General features: G+C 42.3%; 1 protein-coding gene across 1 annotated transcript in view; it reads left to right on the forward strand.

Annotated features, from left to right (window-relative positions):
* Fcrl5 (Fc receptor like 5) overlaps window positions 1-16,305 on the forward strand; it is a 34,344-nt gene that overhangs the window by 11,901 nt on the left and 6,138 nt on the right. Inside the window, exons 6-13 of the mRNA XM_090341626.1 lie at window positions 1,138-1,416; window positions 5,142-5,420; window positions 7,752-8,030; window positions 10,219-10,497; window positions 11,041-11,157; window positions 12,189-12,216; window positions 14,127-14,209; window positions 14,763-14,825. Of these exons, the coding sequence (XP_090197752.1) occupies window positions 1,138-1,416; window positions 5,142-5,420; window positions 7,752-8,030; window positions 10,219-10,497; window positions 11,041-11,157; window positions 12,189-12,216; window positions 14,127-14,209; window positions 14,763-14,825 (1,407 nt within the window). The remainder of the gene's footprint in view (window positions 1-1,137; window positions 1,417-5,141; window positions 5,421-7,751; window positions 8,031-10,218; window positions 10,498-11,040; window positions 11,158-12,188; window positions 12,217-14,126; window positions 14,210-14,762; window positions 14,826-16,305) is intronic.

Raw genomic sequence — 16,305 nt, forward strand, 5'->3', positions numbered from 1 at the left:
AAGCCCTAGAGGGAGACAGCTAAGGGCTGAGGTTTCCCCACCTTCTTCCTTCCTCACAAGAGCAAGCCTAAATCTACCCTAGGCCAGCTTCCCACAGGAGTTCAGCAGATTTTGCCCTCTGTGCTGGTCACTCTTTTCCATCCACAAAGCCACTCACAGTTAGATTCCCATGCATGTCATCTTTACTTATTTAGGAGTTCCAGCCAATATCAAAATACCCACATTTCCAGTCCCAAAGTTGGTGTTTGGAGGGCATGAGTTTGTGTTCTTGCTCATTAAAAGTGTGGGGGGGGATGCCAAGGCCCATAAAAGTCTCCTGATACAAAAGAGATAAGCAGTATGAACAAAGATTTACCTGTCCTCAGAAGCAAAGCTCAGGAGTTCCCTGGTGAAAAAATAACAATGCCGGGGTATATTCCTATGAAGCCAACAACTTTGCCAGCAATCCAGTAACCAAAGTGCCAAGCATCCCCCAAGGAATGGTTACCACCCACACCTGAAGCTCCTTAGGAAAGACTATAGGCAGTGAGGAATTCACTAATATGAAGGCTCAAGCAGTTACTGAATGACCTGCCAAGCTCTAGTCAAATATTAGAAGGAAAGAGTTAGGTCTGGAAGAGGCTGTCCCTCCAGCAGAGATGAGCTCTGACCAACTAAGCCCTGCACCCCCAGGATCAACTGTGTAGTCTCCATGGATTACAGATGTTACCCGGAACTGAAAATATGAGTGTGAGTTCAGGAAGAAATCAGAAGCAGAAAAGGGGCCCCCAAAAAACTACGTGGGCTAAGGACAGAGCCCTCAGCCCAGCCAGAGCAAAAGAGAAATAGAGAACGAGACTGAAAAGGAAACTCAAAATGGTGGGAAGGTTAGGGTGGGGTAGGGAGAGTTTTCCCACAGTTGTAGGTAGGGGAGGTGGGGGGAGAGGAAAGAGCTGATGGAGGAAAGGAGCTAGAAGTCTGAAGGGAAAGGAACAGGCTAGAACAGCATGGTAGGGGCAGGTTAGAGCTGTTCCAAGAAGCTCAGGAGGTGGCTAGGCTCTCCTCAAGTCCAGGGGAGACAGAAGCTTTTGCACTGGCCACAAAAGAAAGTTTACAGAAAGGCAGAACTAACTGGGTAGCTGATTTTCTTTCCCTCAGTCCCTGTGTCCCAGCCTGTCCTCACCATCAGGACTGCTAAGGCCATGGCTCTGGAGGGAGACATAGCAACGCTGCATTGTGAATCCCAGAGTGGCTCTCCACCCATCTGGTACCGGTTCTATCATGGCACTGTTTTTTTGGGGAGCAACACAACCTACTCTACAGGAGGAGCATCCTTCAGCTTCACTCTGACCACAGAGCATTCTGGAAAGTACTACTGCACAGCCAGAAACCTTCTAGGGATCAAGCACAGTGAGGCTATGAGCCTCTCAGTCATTGGTAAGCCCTGAGTTCTGGCCATTACTTGATGTTGATCAAAATCCCTTGAATTAATTGTCTTCCAAGCAGGTCTCTATATTGTTTAGGTCATGTGAGCATATTGATTGTTTGACGCATGCGCTGTGATTCTCTACCTGCCATTTTGCCTTCCATGGAATACTGTGCACAGCATTCTAGGTCGGTGAATGTGTCTACATCTACATGCAGATGTGGACACAGATTCATTCATTGTCATAGCCATACAGTATATGTCACCTTACCCATATTTCATAATCTATTTTACACATTTACTCTTGATAGCTGTGTGGGTAGTTTCCATGTTTTCATTATTCATCTTTCATTGGTTTCTTAACAGAAGTTAATTGTACAAAGGAGTAATAAAGGAGCAAGTTTGGATTCTAGTGTTCTAAACATTTTTAGAGGCATAGATTCTTTTCAGAGCAACAGGGTTGTTATGGTTTTTTAAAAAAAAATCTCAAGTCTGGCATGACAGACTATCTGACATCACAAGAATACAGGCTCGGGTGACAATGTGGGTAGACTTTGTTGGAAGACTATCAGGGAGAAAGAAATATAGGAAAGATTGTATGGAAGCCAGATCAATGGAACAATTAAAATATACCCAGAATATAATGTATTTTCAAAACATGCTTATACTGACACCCAAAACTAAAAGACTCTAGTAAGGGTTTAATGCATCCTTTACTCTGATGATCTATCTCCTGATATTTAGCAGTATCTAAAACCCCTTTACTTCTGTTTCTTTTCTGTCAACAAACTTTGTGAAAGCAAGACACCACTAGCCTAGGTCTCCCTACATCCCTGTGTATGGCATAGAGCAAAACCTCAGGTGAAATGAGAAGTGAAGCATGAGAGAAAACAGTGATCTCTGAACCTTCTGATAATACCAACTGGCCAGAGCTCCCAAACTAGCAAACAAGCTGTCTGTGAGCTGGAAAGTTTTACTGTGAGTCAGACATACTTTCTGGCAGAAAAATCTGCATTATTTGAAGGAATGGGACCCAATTCAAGGGCACAGGTAGATTTCCAGTGTATTGACAGACCTGTGGCTCCTGAACAAATTGTACACACACACACGCCCACACTCACCCACACACTTCCAACAGCAAATATCAGACCCTGAATTACAACTTCATTCGTTGAGGAATATGTTAAAAGAAAAAAAATGTGTTCACTGTAATAATCTCTGCATATCTTCATTTAAAATTATTTAAAGGGAAGCCTTTTTGCCAGGTCAACTTCCTTTCCTTTGGACACATACGTAAAACGGGGCTAGCTACATTACCCTGGAGTTCTAGTCTTAGTTTTTCTCGAAGAGCCGCCACTTCATTTTCCTTAATGACTTCCCGAATTTATATACCACCGAGAGTGAATGAGAATTTCCTCGTTTCTGTATCTTTATCAGCTCCTGAGTATACCTATAATCACCATTTTATCTGAGCTGAGACATTGTGTTGTAGTTTGATTTGCATTTTGCTAATGATTCATGAACATTTTTCTACACTTGTTGGCTATTTTCTGTCTTAATTGAATTACTTGTTTTTGACTGTTGAGTTGCTCAAGCTCCTTATGTACTTTGTGTATGAACCCCTTGTCAGATGAGTGGTTTGCCGATGTCTCCTGCTCCACACGTTGTCCCTTGATTCTGTTTATTGTTTCCTTTGCTGTGCAGAAGCTTTGTAACTTGATAGAATCCCATTTTTAAAATAAGATCTCAACAGTAAGTAAAAGTACCACCCTGAGGACATTATATTATGAAAAATAAGGCAAGCACAGAAAGACAAATAGTTCGTGTTATTATTTATATGTGGAAGTTAAATAAGCTGATCTCATAACATTAGAGACCAAAATAGTGATAGGCCAGGGAGGAGAGCAGGTGGTCAAGTAGATAAGACAAATGTCATCGAGCACATCCACAGGGAAACTGACGAACGTGGTTCACTATACATTCACAACAGCTAGTAGACAGCGTTTCTGTGGAGTGTTCCCCACACAAAGAAATGATGAATGTTTAAAGCAATGAATAAAACAATTACCCTCATGTGAACATTGCACATTGTATAAATGCATTGAAATACGATGCCATACCACATTATATATGCATATGTGTGGGAATTAAAAGCAAATCTATATGTAGATATTTGTATATGAAGAACACATACACCTTTGTGAGGAAAAATTGCTCTAGAAAACAAAAAAAATTCTGAATATTTTCAATACAACTGAAGTAAATTTAAATATTAGAAAATGAGTTAACAGAGGTAAAAGAAAATATGACAATGCAATAAAATATCACACAAATGATCTAGCAGAACTGATAAATGAATAACAAAGCTGTTTAAGATAGTAAGGAACTGGCCAGGGGTGGTGGCTCATGTCTGTAATCCTAGCTACTCAGGAGGTTGAGATCTGAGGATCAAGGTTCAAAGCCAGCCCGGCACAAAAGAACCTGAGACCCTTATCTCCAGTGTATTGGAAGATAACGTCCAGAAAACTGGAAGTTGGGCTTGGCTTAAGGATAGGGCGATAGCCTTGAGCTTAAGAGCTCAGGGTCAGCAGCCAGACCAAGTTCAAGCCCCAGGACCCACCACAAAAACAGAAAAAGTAAGAAACTGATCTGGAATGTGGCTTAGTGATAGAGTGCTTGCCTAGTGGGCATGAAGCCCTAGGTTTCATTCCTCAGTACCATATAAACAGAAAAAGCCAGAAGTGACACTGACTCAACTGGTAAAGTGCTAACCTTGAGGACGGAGAGGCTCAAGGACAGTGCCCAATCTCTGAGTGCAAGCCTTGGCACTGGCAATAGATGGATAGATAGATAGATAGATAGATAGATAGATAGATAGATAGATAGATAGATAGCAGATAGATACCTATTAGCACTGTCAACTGAATGAAGAATCAGTCTGAGAAAAAAATACAAAGTGCAAATTAGAAAAGACAGAAATAACTGCAAAAAGTGTGATATGTATATCCCATATATTGAGTTAAGTGTTTATTACCCACGTACAAGAGAAATCATTAGAGTTATGTCAGAAAAAACAAACTGAAGCTGAGCACTGGTGGTTCACATCTGTAATCCTAGCTACTCGGGAGGCTGAGATCCGAGGATTGCAATTCGAAACTAGCCTGGGCAGGGAAGTCCATAAAACTCATCTCCAATTAACTACCAGAAAATCAGAACCACTTCTGGCAGTGGCTCAAAATGGTAGAGTACTAGGCTTAAGCAGAAAAGAGCTCAGGGACAGTGCCCAGGCCCTGAGTTCAAGCTCCATGACTGACCAGAAAAAAAAAAAAAAAGAAAGAAAAGAAAGCCAAACTCTTGACAAACCAAAACTCAAAGACACAATTAAAAATGTCTTAAAATCGAATATGTACACCAAAAGATAAATGTTAATGAGATTATTGCATTTGAAACTTAAGAGGTATGAACATATGAAACACACACACACACACACACACACACACACACACACACTGAGGGTGGAGAGGACCAAATGTCTCATAGAGGCAACTGCTGAGAAACAAAAATAAGAGAAATGATGGAATTTTTTATTTTAACTCTATAAATTCTGTCCTGTTTGATTACTTTTGAAGTAGGAGCTGGTTTGGGTTTAAACACACACACACACACACACACACACACACACACACACACACACACACACACACACACACGTCGACTAACTCATGTTCTTTCTCAGTTCCAGTGTCCCGCCCTGTCCTCACGCTCAGGACTCCTGGGGCCCAGGCTGTGGTGGGGGACCTGATGGAGCTTCACTGTGAGGCCTTGCGAGGCTCTCCCCCCATCAGGTACCAGTTTTATCATGAGAACGTCATCTTGGGGAGCAGCTCAGCCCCCTCTGGAGGAGGAGCATCCTTCAAGCTCTCCTTGACTGAAGAACATTCTGGAAATTACCTCTGTGAAGCTAGCAATGGGCAGGAGCCCCAGCGCAGTGTCACAATACCACTCAAAGTCACAGGTATGTGCCTCTGCAGTGGGCAGAGCTGGAGCTCAGGCTCTTAAGAGCTGCTCACTTTGCCACATTATGTCAGGGCTGCTGCCTGTGCAGCCTCCCCCTATGGAGTAAGAACTGGAACTCAGGGTCTCAAACTTGTGCTAGATCAGGGTTCTATCACCTGAACCACACCTCCAGCCATGCTTGGAAAATAATTACACCCTTTCTATTCTATGGCTTTCAACATATCTCTGCATTTCTTTTATGACAAAGAAAAAGAGAAAATAATTTGATCCTCATCTCATGCATTAAGAAACTTGCATCTTCCTTTGGCTCCCCCCACTATTCTCTCATAACAAAACTTCTGAACATAGTCCACTACCTAGGTTGTCTTCATTTTCTCAGTACCTACTAGGTTCTAAGCTTTTAGGGTTCTTCTAGTTTCTCCATCAAGATGATCTCACCATGCTCTTCAACAATCCCAGTGTATTGAGATCCAGTGGCTAATTTCCGGTCTTCACCTTACTTGATTTCTCCAAAGTATTTCTTTAAAAAAAAAATAATAATCATTCCTTCTTTTGTAAAACTGTCCTTTCCCTGGCTTCAGTGACTCAGTCACTTCTGGTTTCTCTCTCTAACAACTCTTTCTCGGTCTTCTTTATGGGATCCTCCTTTTATAGATCGTCTTTAAGCATGAGTGTGTTCCAGAGCTTTGTCCCTGTGTAGATCATGTAGAAAAGGTGTTGTCATCTCCCATGATTCCAACACTTCCATCTTTAAAAGAAAATTCCCACATGAGCACCTGGGCATGCCACCCACATTTCTCAAAACCTTCTCAACCTAAGTATTTGTCTCATGAAACTCTTGACCTTCCTCTCAGTCCTGTCTTTTCCAAGTGACCCTATCTCTGTGAAAGATTCCCTTCCTCCATCTGAACATATACAACAGAAATCCAAGGACATCCATTAACATCTCTCTCCCTCACTGTTCATAGCCAGCTCTGTTGAGTTTACTTCCTAAATATTTCTCAGATATTTATTCTATCTCTACTGGCATGATCCTAGTCAAATCCACTGTCATTTTTAACTATTGCAATGTCACCTAAATACCCATCTATCCCACTTCTGTTCCTGGGAGAGAAGGATTTTGCTGAGCTCAGAATGGCCTTTCCATTTTTTTCATGGAAAAGGATGAAACAAACAGCCTACTTTATGCAGCCCTGCCTGCTCTCCAGCCTATTTCCTGGAACTCTTTGGGCCCTTTTCTTATATGACTGATGCCATCTCATTTCAATAACTCAAATATGTCCAAATTCATCTCATCTGGGCCTTTGCACTACTTACCTGTCTGCCAGCTTCTTCCCATTCCCCTACACAGGGTTAATTTTAAAAGTCACTTCATGGGGGAGGGTAATGGGTACCAAGACATGTGAAAGGGTATCAATGTATGTGAATTAATGCACCGTCTATCTGGCAAATATCATGTAACCCTTTTACTAATTACAATAAAAAAATAAAATAAAAGTCACATCATGAAGGCACTTCTCCTGATTATTTCCTACTAGATCATTTCCCAGTGCTGTACATTTCATAGCACCCTGTCCCTTATTTCATAGCAATTATCTAATTCTATGTTTATGTTTTTAACTAATTGCTGTCTGCCTTTTCTTAAGGATGTTAGGCTCCAAAAGAACAGATCTCGGTGTCTTTCCAATCACCCAGATCAGTTATTGGGACTGATTCCTTATTTGTTAATTTTAAATGAATGAATATGAGAACAAGCACATTTACTAATCATAGTTCTCATGTGGAACCCATTTTGGATTCCATTATATCCATGACTAAGTAAACATTACATCTTTCCTGCCCTTCTTTTTCTTTTTTTTTCTTTTTTTGCCAGTCCTGGGGCTTGAACTCGGGGCTTGACCACTGTCCTTGGACATTCCTCAAGGCTAGAGCTCTACCACTTGAGCCACAGCACCATTTCCAGCCTTTTCTATGTATGTGGTACCGAGGAATTCCATGCATGCTAAGCAAGCACTCTATCACTAGGCCAAACTCCTGGCCCTGCCCTTCATTTCTATTGAAGCAACTTCTTTCTCTCAAATGCCTCAGTTTCAGTGCAATCTGTTGAATTTGAATTTAGATATCTAATTATTCTAAGATATATGTGTGTGTATACGTATAGTACTACATAAATATTCTCCTTTCCTGAGAACTGAAGAAATCATAGTTGATTTCTAACTAGCATGGTAAGATATCACAAACTTAGTGAAAGCTCTCCCATTAGAAGTGTCTTTAGTATGGAAAAAACACATTCACAGCGAGGCGCTGATGGCTGTCTTTCCTCCCTCAGTTCCAGTGTCACACCTTGGCCTCACACTCAGGATGCCCAGAGCCCAAGCTGTGTTAGGGGATTTGGTGGAGCTTCACTGTAAGGCTGGGAAAGGCTCACCTCCAATCCAATACAAGTTTTACCATGAGAATGTCACTCTGGAAAACAGCTCAGCCCCCTTTGGAGGAGGAGCATCCTTCAACCTCTTTCTGACTGAGGAACATTCTGGAAACTATTCCTGTGAAGCCAGTAATGTCGTGGGAGCCCAGCAGAGTGAGGTGGTGACAATTAAAGTTATAGGTGAGTTGGCCCCGCCCACTAGCAGCAGCAGCAGCAGCAGCAGCAACAGTACAAGACAGATGGTGTCTTCTCTTCCTAACAGCTGAGGTTGAAGCAGCCTTGCTCCTAGAAGCTGCTTTCTGGAATGACGATCCAGCTTAGTCCTGTCTATAGAGCCCCTTCTTGAAAATGCAGAGTCTTAGGTACCTGTGATAGACTTTCAGGAGCATGGACTTTCTTAACAGTATAGTTCAAATAACTTTTGAATTCTGATCAGTAAAAAATAATAGGAAAAATATGTTAGAACACAGACTATTTTCTGATGTGAATATTATGCCATAAAAGAGAAACCAGCCAGGTGCAGTTGCTCATGCCTGTAATCCTAGCTACTCAGGAGGCTGAGATCTGAGGATCACTGTTCAAAGCCTACCAGAGCACTAAATTCTGTGAGACTCTTATCTCCAATTCATCACTAGAAAACAAGAAGTGGCCCTGTGTCTCTATGGGTAGGGTGGTAGCCCTGAGCTGAAGAGTTCAGGGACAACACTCAGGCCCAGAGTTCAAGCCCAACAACCAAGGAAGGAAGGAGAGAACTTTTAAATATTAGTTGTTCTGCCACCCTGAACAGCAGGCTCTCCCTGTCAGGCTCCTAGCAAGCCTCTATTCATAAGCATCCTCCCGTACTAGGAAACAAGTGCTATGTACAATATATATATATATATATATATATACACACATAGCCAGTCCTGGGCTTGAGCTCAGCGCCTGAGCACTGTCCTTGGACTTTCTCAAGGCTAGAGCTCTACCACTTGAGCCTTAGCACCACTTCTGGCTTTTTTCTATGTATGTGGTACCAAGGAATTGAACCCGGACCTTCGTGCATGCTAGGCAAGCATTCTACCACTAGCCAAACTCCCAGCCCCTACATACCATATTTTAAAAGTATATTGATAATAGCCATACATTGAATACAGATTTAAGGAGAGACACTTGGCAATCTTTAACAGCCGGGGCACAGGTAGGCTGGGCAGGAATGAGAGGGGAAGATAACATGGATAACCATCTAGCCAATGGTTCTCTAGTCTCTACTTCTGGCTTTTAGATGGAATAGCCAAAGAGAAACTGCTCTTGTGAGCTCTAAATTCCTTTTAGATAAACCTGGGATACAGCTGTTGAGGTGAATGTTCTAAATCTGACTTGGAAGATAGCTAAGGTGAAAGCAAGTATCTTTCCTATTGACTTCAAGTTCTTCATCCATAAAGTGGGGAAACCACACTAAATGGAAATCCTGGTCATCTCTTGACCTAGAAGTCCATGAGTTTTGTAGACATGGAGTATGGAGTATGCAAGACTCAAATAGAGGATGTATGCAAAAAGCCAATTCTTCCTGCCCCTGGAATACGACCCAGAAATAGGAGACAATGCATTGTACACAAACACCTTCTGAGTCATACAAACCAAAATATGGACTAGGAATATTGGCTCCTCTTGTTTGATTCCCTGGGTGTCATAAGACATACAGACAAAATTAAGTGAGCAAGATGTTTTGGGAGTGCTAGCAAAAGACCTAAGCTACTCAAGCTGACTGCTGCAGCCCTCTCTTCATCCGAGGGATCACTTGATTTCAGAATTGATTTCTCCCACTGCTGAGGTTCCAAGCTTTACCTCCACAACACATTCTTTGTACAACTATCTTAAAGGATATGGTCTGAGGAGTTGGTTTGGGAGAGTCCATGTTTATATCTTCTATAAATTAGGTATATATCACCACATCGCTACGTTAAAGAAGTGTCTTAATTTCACATTCCCACCTAGGCATACCTGTTCATGTACAACCTCTCCAGGGTTGTTAATCTATCTAAAGAGTACCAAACCGATGAGAAAGAAAAGGAATAATATTTTATAGTTGTTATCATTTATAGTTGGTTAAGTAATCATAAGGTTGAAATTTCTTTTATATGTTTATGGACTATTGGAAGTTCTTAGTGATTCATATATACTTTTTTGATAACTTTTCTATTGAATATTGTTGTACATGAAAAGCTTTTCGTAGGTCAGTGATTAGTTTTATATACCATAGGTGTTTTCAACCATTTTCCAGGATTGAGAGCTGACTTCTTTCATTTGCTTATAATACTTTTTCTTCCTTACAAGTATATTAGAAGCAGAAATGACTATTAAAGTTTTGTGTGGGGGGGTTCTCTCTCAGTTCCAGTGTCCCGTCCTGTCTTCACCCTCAGGGCACCCAAGGCCCAAGTTGTGGTGGGAGACGTGGTGGAGCTTGTCTGTGAGGCCCTGAGAGGCTCTCCCCCCATCCTGTACCAGTTTTATTATGAGAACATCACCCTGGGGAATCAGTCTGCCCCTTCTGGTGGAAAAGCATTCTTCAACTTTTCTGTGACTGAAGAATATTCTGGAAACTACGCCTGTGAAGCCAACAATGGCCTATGGGCTCAGCAGAGTGACAAGGTGACAATTTTCGTCACAGGTATGTTTCCTATGCCTAGGCTGCAGATAAGAACCGAACATTTTCTCCATGAACACTGCTGGTAATCTTCATGGTGCTGATTCCAGACACTGCTTCTGTCCTGGGACAGAAAGTTACTTGTCCCTGTCTCAGAGCAAGCTGAGCACATTAACATGTCTCTGTAATCCTCTGTAATCCCTGAGTGTGTTGCTCATCAGCTTCGTGCCCCTTCTCACTGACTGCCAGGCATCCTGACTCTCAGCCTTGTCTCAGACATACAGACAAGACAGGCTTCTTCATACAGACAGGAGCCTTTCACCGTCCACAACAGCACCTGCTGAGACTCAGGAATGCTGGTCACCTAGTCTCCCTCCTCTCCCTCGTTCTCTCTCTCTCTCCCCTTCCCCTCTCCCCCTTTGCCTCTCCCTTTCCCCCCTCTCTTCCCCTCCAGCTCCCCTTCCCCTCCTCCTCTCCCTCTCTCCTCTCTGACATCAGCTTTACGACTAGGGCAGCTGGAGAGTACATGTTTCTCCCTTGGGTTCATGGATGGGGTCTTCCCCTCAGGGCTGACAGGAGACAGAAGCAGTTCCGTGGCAGCAGGCATCCCTGGGGCGCTGCTCAGCATGGCAGTCCTGGCTGGTGGGGCACTACTGTACTCTCGTCGGCTCTTAGGAAAGGCAGGTGGGTAGCACTCTTCAGCACCTTGGCTTGATCCGTGCCTTTTCCATCTTCTTTCCCACGGCTTAGGCTGACTGTATGGCCTGCCCCCCTCCCCAAGTTCTCAAGAGCTTCTCTTCTCCTGTCTCACATCCCCTACCTTTCCTTTGGAGAGAGCATGCTCCAACATCATGAATGGCAGTGGATCTCCCTCATACAAAACCCCAAGAAATGGGGAGAGGAAAATTAAGAAGCAGGAGTAAAAACAAAAGCCAAATTTACCCATCTCTAAATCTATGTTCCTGCCAGCAGCGTTGAATCATGTGTATTTTCCAGAGTTCATTGTCCTTTTTAATCTTCATTTCTTTTATTGGCAAATAATATTTTATAAAGGCACTCCACTGTGATATTTCTATACATGAATGTAATGTACTTTAATCAAAAATCATTCCATAACTCTCTCCTTGCTTCTTCCCTTCTTTTTAAATTTTTTTTTCCTTTTCTAATGAGTTTATTACAAAATTAGTATAAACAACAAATGAGAATCTATTTATATATCTATATATATATATATCAGTAATATTGATTCAGATAAAACAGCTTAGTGATTTTAAAAATAATATAGATACAGATTTGTATATGATATATAGTATATGTCATAGCAATAAATGCATTTAGATCAAAGATTGAAGGAGTATAATTGATTGGACATTAGGAAAAAAATCTCTCAAGGGCTTCTGCTTGCGAGGCAAGTGTTCTACCACTTAACATTCTCAATGGGTTGCATTATTATATTTTCATACATGTATATGAAGTATTCTGACCAGAGGTCATTGCCTTTAAGCCTCCAGGTTAAAGAATTGTGGATTGTGATTCCCCTTTCACATAGTAACTATTACCCTTCTGGAGGTCAAGATCAGTAGCTGTTGTCCCTTCCATCTCCTCCCTCCAGCATAGTAAAGGACTGAGACTTCAGTGATAGTATCTGGTAGGGCAGGGTCCTCTGCAGAAACATTCTTTTCTGAAATCCAATGCCCCTGTGCTTTCCCTTGCAGATGGAATGCCTGCCTCTGACCCCATCAGGTAAGACCTTGGTAGTATTTCAGTATAGTTATGGCAATTTCCAAAGGGGAGAAAAATGAAACAGAACCGGATTATCACAAAAAGAAAAGCTGTTGCTGCTATCAATGTATAACATACTGCTATACTGATCTTTTTATATAAATATGAATGTATATACATATATATAATTTGAATTTTTGGAAACTTTAGCTGTGCTGTCAACCTTGGAAAAAGTATCCCAGTTTACCGTGTTGAGTTGGCATTGTACAGAAATTAATAGCCATATTGGTCTAGAAACGTTAAACTTAATTTTTCATTTGTACAGGGGTAAACACACTGTATTAAATATGTAAGGTTGGGGCCAGGAGTTTAGCCTAGTGGTTAAAGTGCTTGCCTAGCATGCATGAAGACCCGGGTTCGATTCCTCGGTATCACATACATAGAAAAAAGCCAGAAGTGGTGCTGAGGCTCAAGTGGTAGAGCTCTAGTCTTGAGAAAGTCCAAGGACAGTGCTCAGGCCCTGAGCTCAAGACTAGGACTGGCAAAAAAAAAAAAAAAAAGCAAAGATGAAACTAATAAAGTATTCTCTAAATAATGAAAAGGAAGTCCAATTTCTATTATATATTGCTGAGATGAATAATAACCCTATCAACCACCAACTTCCTTGGGGTAGTTCAAGACAATTCCTAGGACTTTTGCTTAGCTGTGTAGTCCTTCTTGTCATATCAGGTGGTCACTGATTTTTCACTTATTAACTTGCATCATTGTACCATTGTTGGTTGTCCAAGTGACCATTATGGCCACTGAGCCATCTGTGTCTTGAGATGATACAGTTTCATTAGACTGGAAAGTTCTGGACATGGCTAAGCCAGTCAAAACCAGTTGTGGTGACAGCCAAGAAGATGGAGCCATGCACTTTAACTCAGAGAAGTCACTTTGCCAGCAAGATGTGGTGTCACTGAAAGCTGACTTACAGCTGACAGACTCCCCTTGGGAGACCTTGGATAGAAGTATTCAGACCACTGAGAATTTTCACATAGCCTTTCTGGTTACTAGTATTTCTGCAGCTCTCATCTCATAGAGCTGATAGAGCCTGGTTTGAATCTTAGCTTTCCCCTTTTCTGATTACATGGTTTTCTTAAGCTGGAAGAGCCTGGTTTGAATCTTAGCCCTTTTCTGATTACATGGTTTTCTTAAGTCTGGAACCTTACCTTCTTGTGGGTAAGGCTATATAAAAGTCTTTTTTTTTTTTTTTTTTTTTTTTTGCCAGTCTTGGGCTTGAGCACTGTCCTTGGACTTTCTCAAGGCTAGAGCTCTACCACTTGAGCCTCAGCACCACTTCTGGCTTTTTGCTATGTATGTGGGGTACCGAGGAATCGAACCCGGGTCTTCATGCTTGCTAGGCAAGCACTTTAACCTAGGCCAAACTCCCGGCCCCTAAAAGTCTTTTCTTTACTCAGGAGGCTGAAATCTGTGGTTCAAAGTCAGCTTGAGCAGGAAAGTCCATGAATCTCATTTCCAACTAACAAGAAAAAGGCCATAAGTGGTAGAATACCAGTATTGAGCAAGTAAAGCTAAGGATCATGTCCTGGCTTGAATTCAAGCTCAGTATCAGCACACACACACACACACACACACACACACACACACACACAGTCTTTTCTTAAAAAGAATTTCCATTTTTCATGTGTAAAATGGCAGCAACATGGAACTAAATATAAATGTAATGCCTAAATAAAATATAGGCATTAGCACAGTCAGTGCTTATTGCATAGCAGGTGGCCATAACATCTAAAAACATCTAATACAGTTCTCATAGATCATCCATTATATACTTGTCTATATTTTCAGGCTTGGCAGTCACTCTATAATGAAAACCTCACTAGCTGAATATGGTCACTGTCAGGCATCAATATTTTTGTATCTTACAGGAGCCATTCTGACTCAGAACCTCAAGAACCCACCTACTCCAATGTACCAAGCCGGGTAGAACTGCAACCAGTGTATGACAATGGTAAGAACCAAGGGCCCTCTAGATTGTCAGGGCCATAAAGTGCATGTAAGAAGTGGTTGGAGTGGGGCCTGGTATGTGCCCTAGTGATAAAGTGCTTGTCTAGCATTCACAAAGCCCTGTGTTTGATTCTGTGTACCACATACACAGAAAAGGCCAGAAGTGGTACAGTGGCTCAAGTGGTAGAGCACTAGCCTTGAAAAAGCTCAAAGACAGTTCCCAGGCCCTGAGTTCAAGCCTCGGGACTGGCAAGAAGAAGGAGAAGGAGAAGGAGAAGGCGAGGAAGAGAAAGAGGAGGGGAGGGGGAGAGGGAAAGAGAGAGGGAGGGGAGGAGAGGAGGGGGAGGAGGAAGAAGAGAAGGAAGAGGAAGAAGAGAAGGAGGAGGAAGAGGAGAAGAAGGAGGAGGAGGAAATGATTGGGGCAAGAGATGAGTGACATCTCACAGCTCTAGAGGGCCAGAGGCCTTCCAGAGAATAAACCAGCAGGAGGATGAGGAAGTAGCTGAGACAAAACACAAGTACCTCAGCATCCTCTGAAACACCTATTTCTTTCTAAGTAAATCTAGGAGGAGATGTGGTTTACTCACAAGTACAGCACACCAAGAAAAGCACAACTGCAGGTAAGACCTAAGGAATTCTCTATTCTGGCTGCATCTCAACTCAGATAACTCAGTCTCTAGCTCCTTAGCAGGCCTGGACCAATGAGGCAGAGAGTTGTCCCTCACCTTGTCCCTGGGGCATCTTAACTTGTGTCAATATTGCATCAAGTTGATCCCAAAGCTTCCCTATTCTATGCAGTATCATCTGTGTAACAAAATCATCCTCACCTTGGGGAGTCCCTTCACCCCTCCAAGATCTAAATCCCTATCATTCCCACTCTCTCAGTCAGTTCAGCCACTATGATCAAATACTACACATTGAATCTTAAAGAACAAGCATTTTTTTTTTACTTACAGTTCTGGAAGCTGGACACCCAAGATCAAGATGCTAGATTCTCAGTGAGAATGCTCTCCCTGGTTTGCTTATAGATAATCTCCTTGATTGATTTATTGAATAGTATTGGGATTTGAACTCAGGTCCTCACATTTGTCAGGAAGTGTTCTATCACTTGAACCATACTCCCAACCCTGACAGATACCTTGTTTTATTCTTACATAGCATAGAAATTCTCTCTCGTGTCTCAAAAGAGTATGAATCTTACTATGACCTATCTCTAGGGGCCCAAACTCTAAAAATACTGTAACATTGAGGGTTTGAACATCAACACACGAATTTGGATAGAGACACTTTCAGTCTAACAGGACCTTTCTACCTTTTATTCATTTTCCATTGCTGCTGTGACAAACTTCCATCAACTTGGTATGCTTACATAATACAAACTGTCTTCTAGTTCTGTAGGTAGAAAGTCTGACATGAGTCTTACTGAGTCCTCCTTGGTGTTGGCAGGACCCCATACCTTTCTGGAGCTATAGAGTTCATGTGTTTCTTGGCTTCTTTACCTACTTCCCTCTGCTGGTGTTCCCTTCTGTGCCGGTCATCAACCTGCAAAGCTCAGGTTGCTGGCCAGCTATGAAAGCCACAGCGTGGCAACATTGGACCTATTCTTCCCTGTGAACAGTTCTCTGAATTTAAGAATCCATATCAGACTCCCATGGATCATCCAGAATCCCAAAGTCTCTCATCCGAAAAGCCATCTAAGGTTACCTATTCTCAGGTTCCTTGATGAGGATGTGGATCTCTTTTGGGGAAGGACAAAATCCCAGCTACCCCACAGAGGGTTATGGTGACTAGGACACCAGAACATAGAGGTGGAAATGGTGTGAAGGTATTAAGCAACTGTGGTGATGACGTGTATCCAAAGTCTGTCGGTGTCAACAGCCCTCCTTGCTGTAGGAGCCGCAAAGAGAAATCTAGGCTGGCTGTCAGGAGCTAGAAAGAGGCTTTTCTTTCGAAGTCTGCTTTACAGACAGTGCCAAGTGATTTTAGCTAGTGCACTTTCCTTTCTATGTTTCTGATTCTTTTGTATAAATCCAACTGAACTGTGTTGTTGTTGGACCGGGAGTTTGACCTCGTAGTAGAGTGCTCCCCTAGCATGCGCGA

The sequence above is a fragment of the Megascapheus bottae genome, chromosome 10 (assembly GCF_031878675.1).
Source record: "Megascapheus bottae isolate mThoBot1 chromosome 10, mThoBot2.hap1, whole genome shotgun sequence".
Lineage (NCBI taxonomy): Eukaryota > Metazoa > Chordata > Mammalia > Rodentia > Geomyidae > Megascapheus > Megascapheus bottae.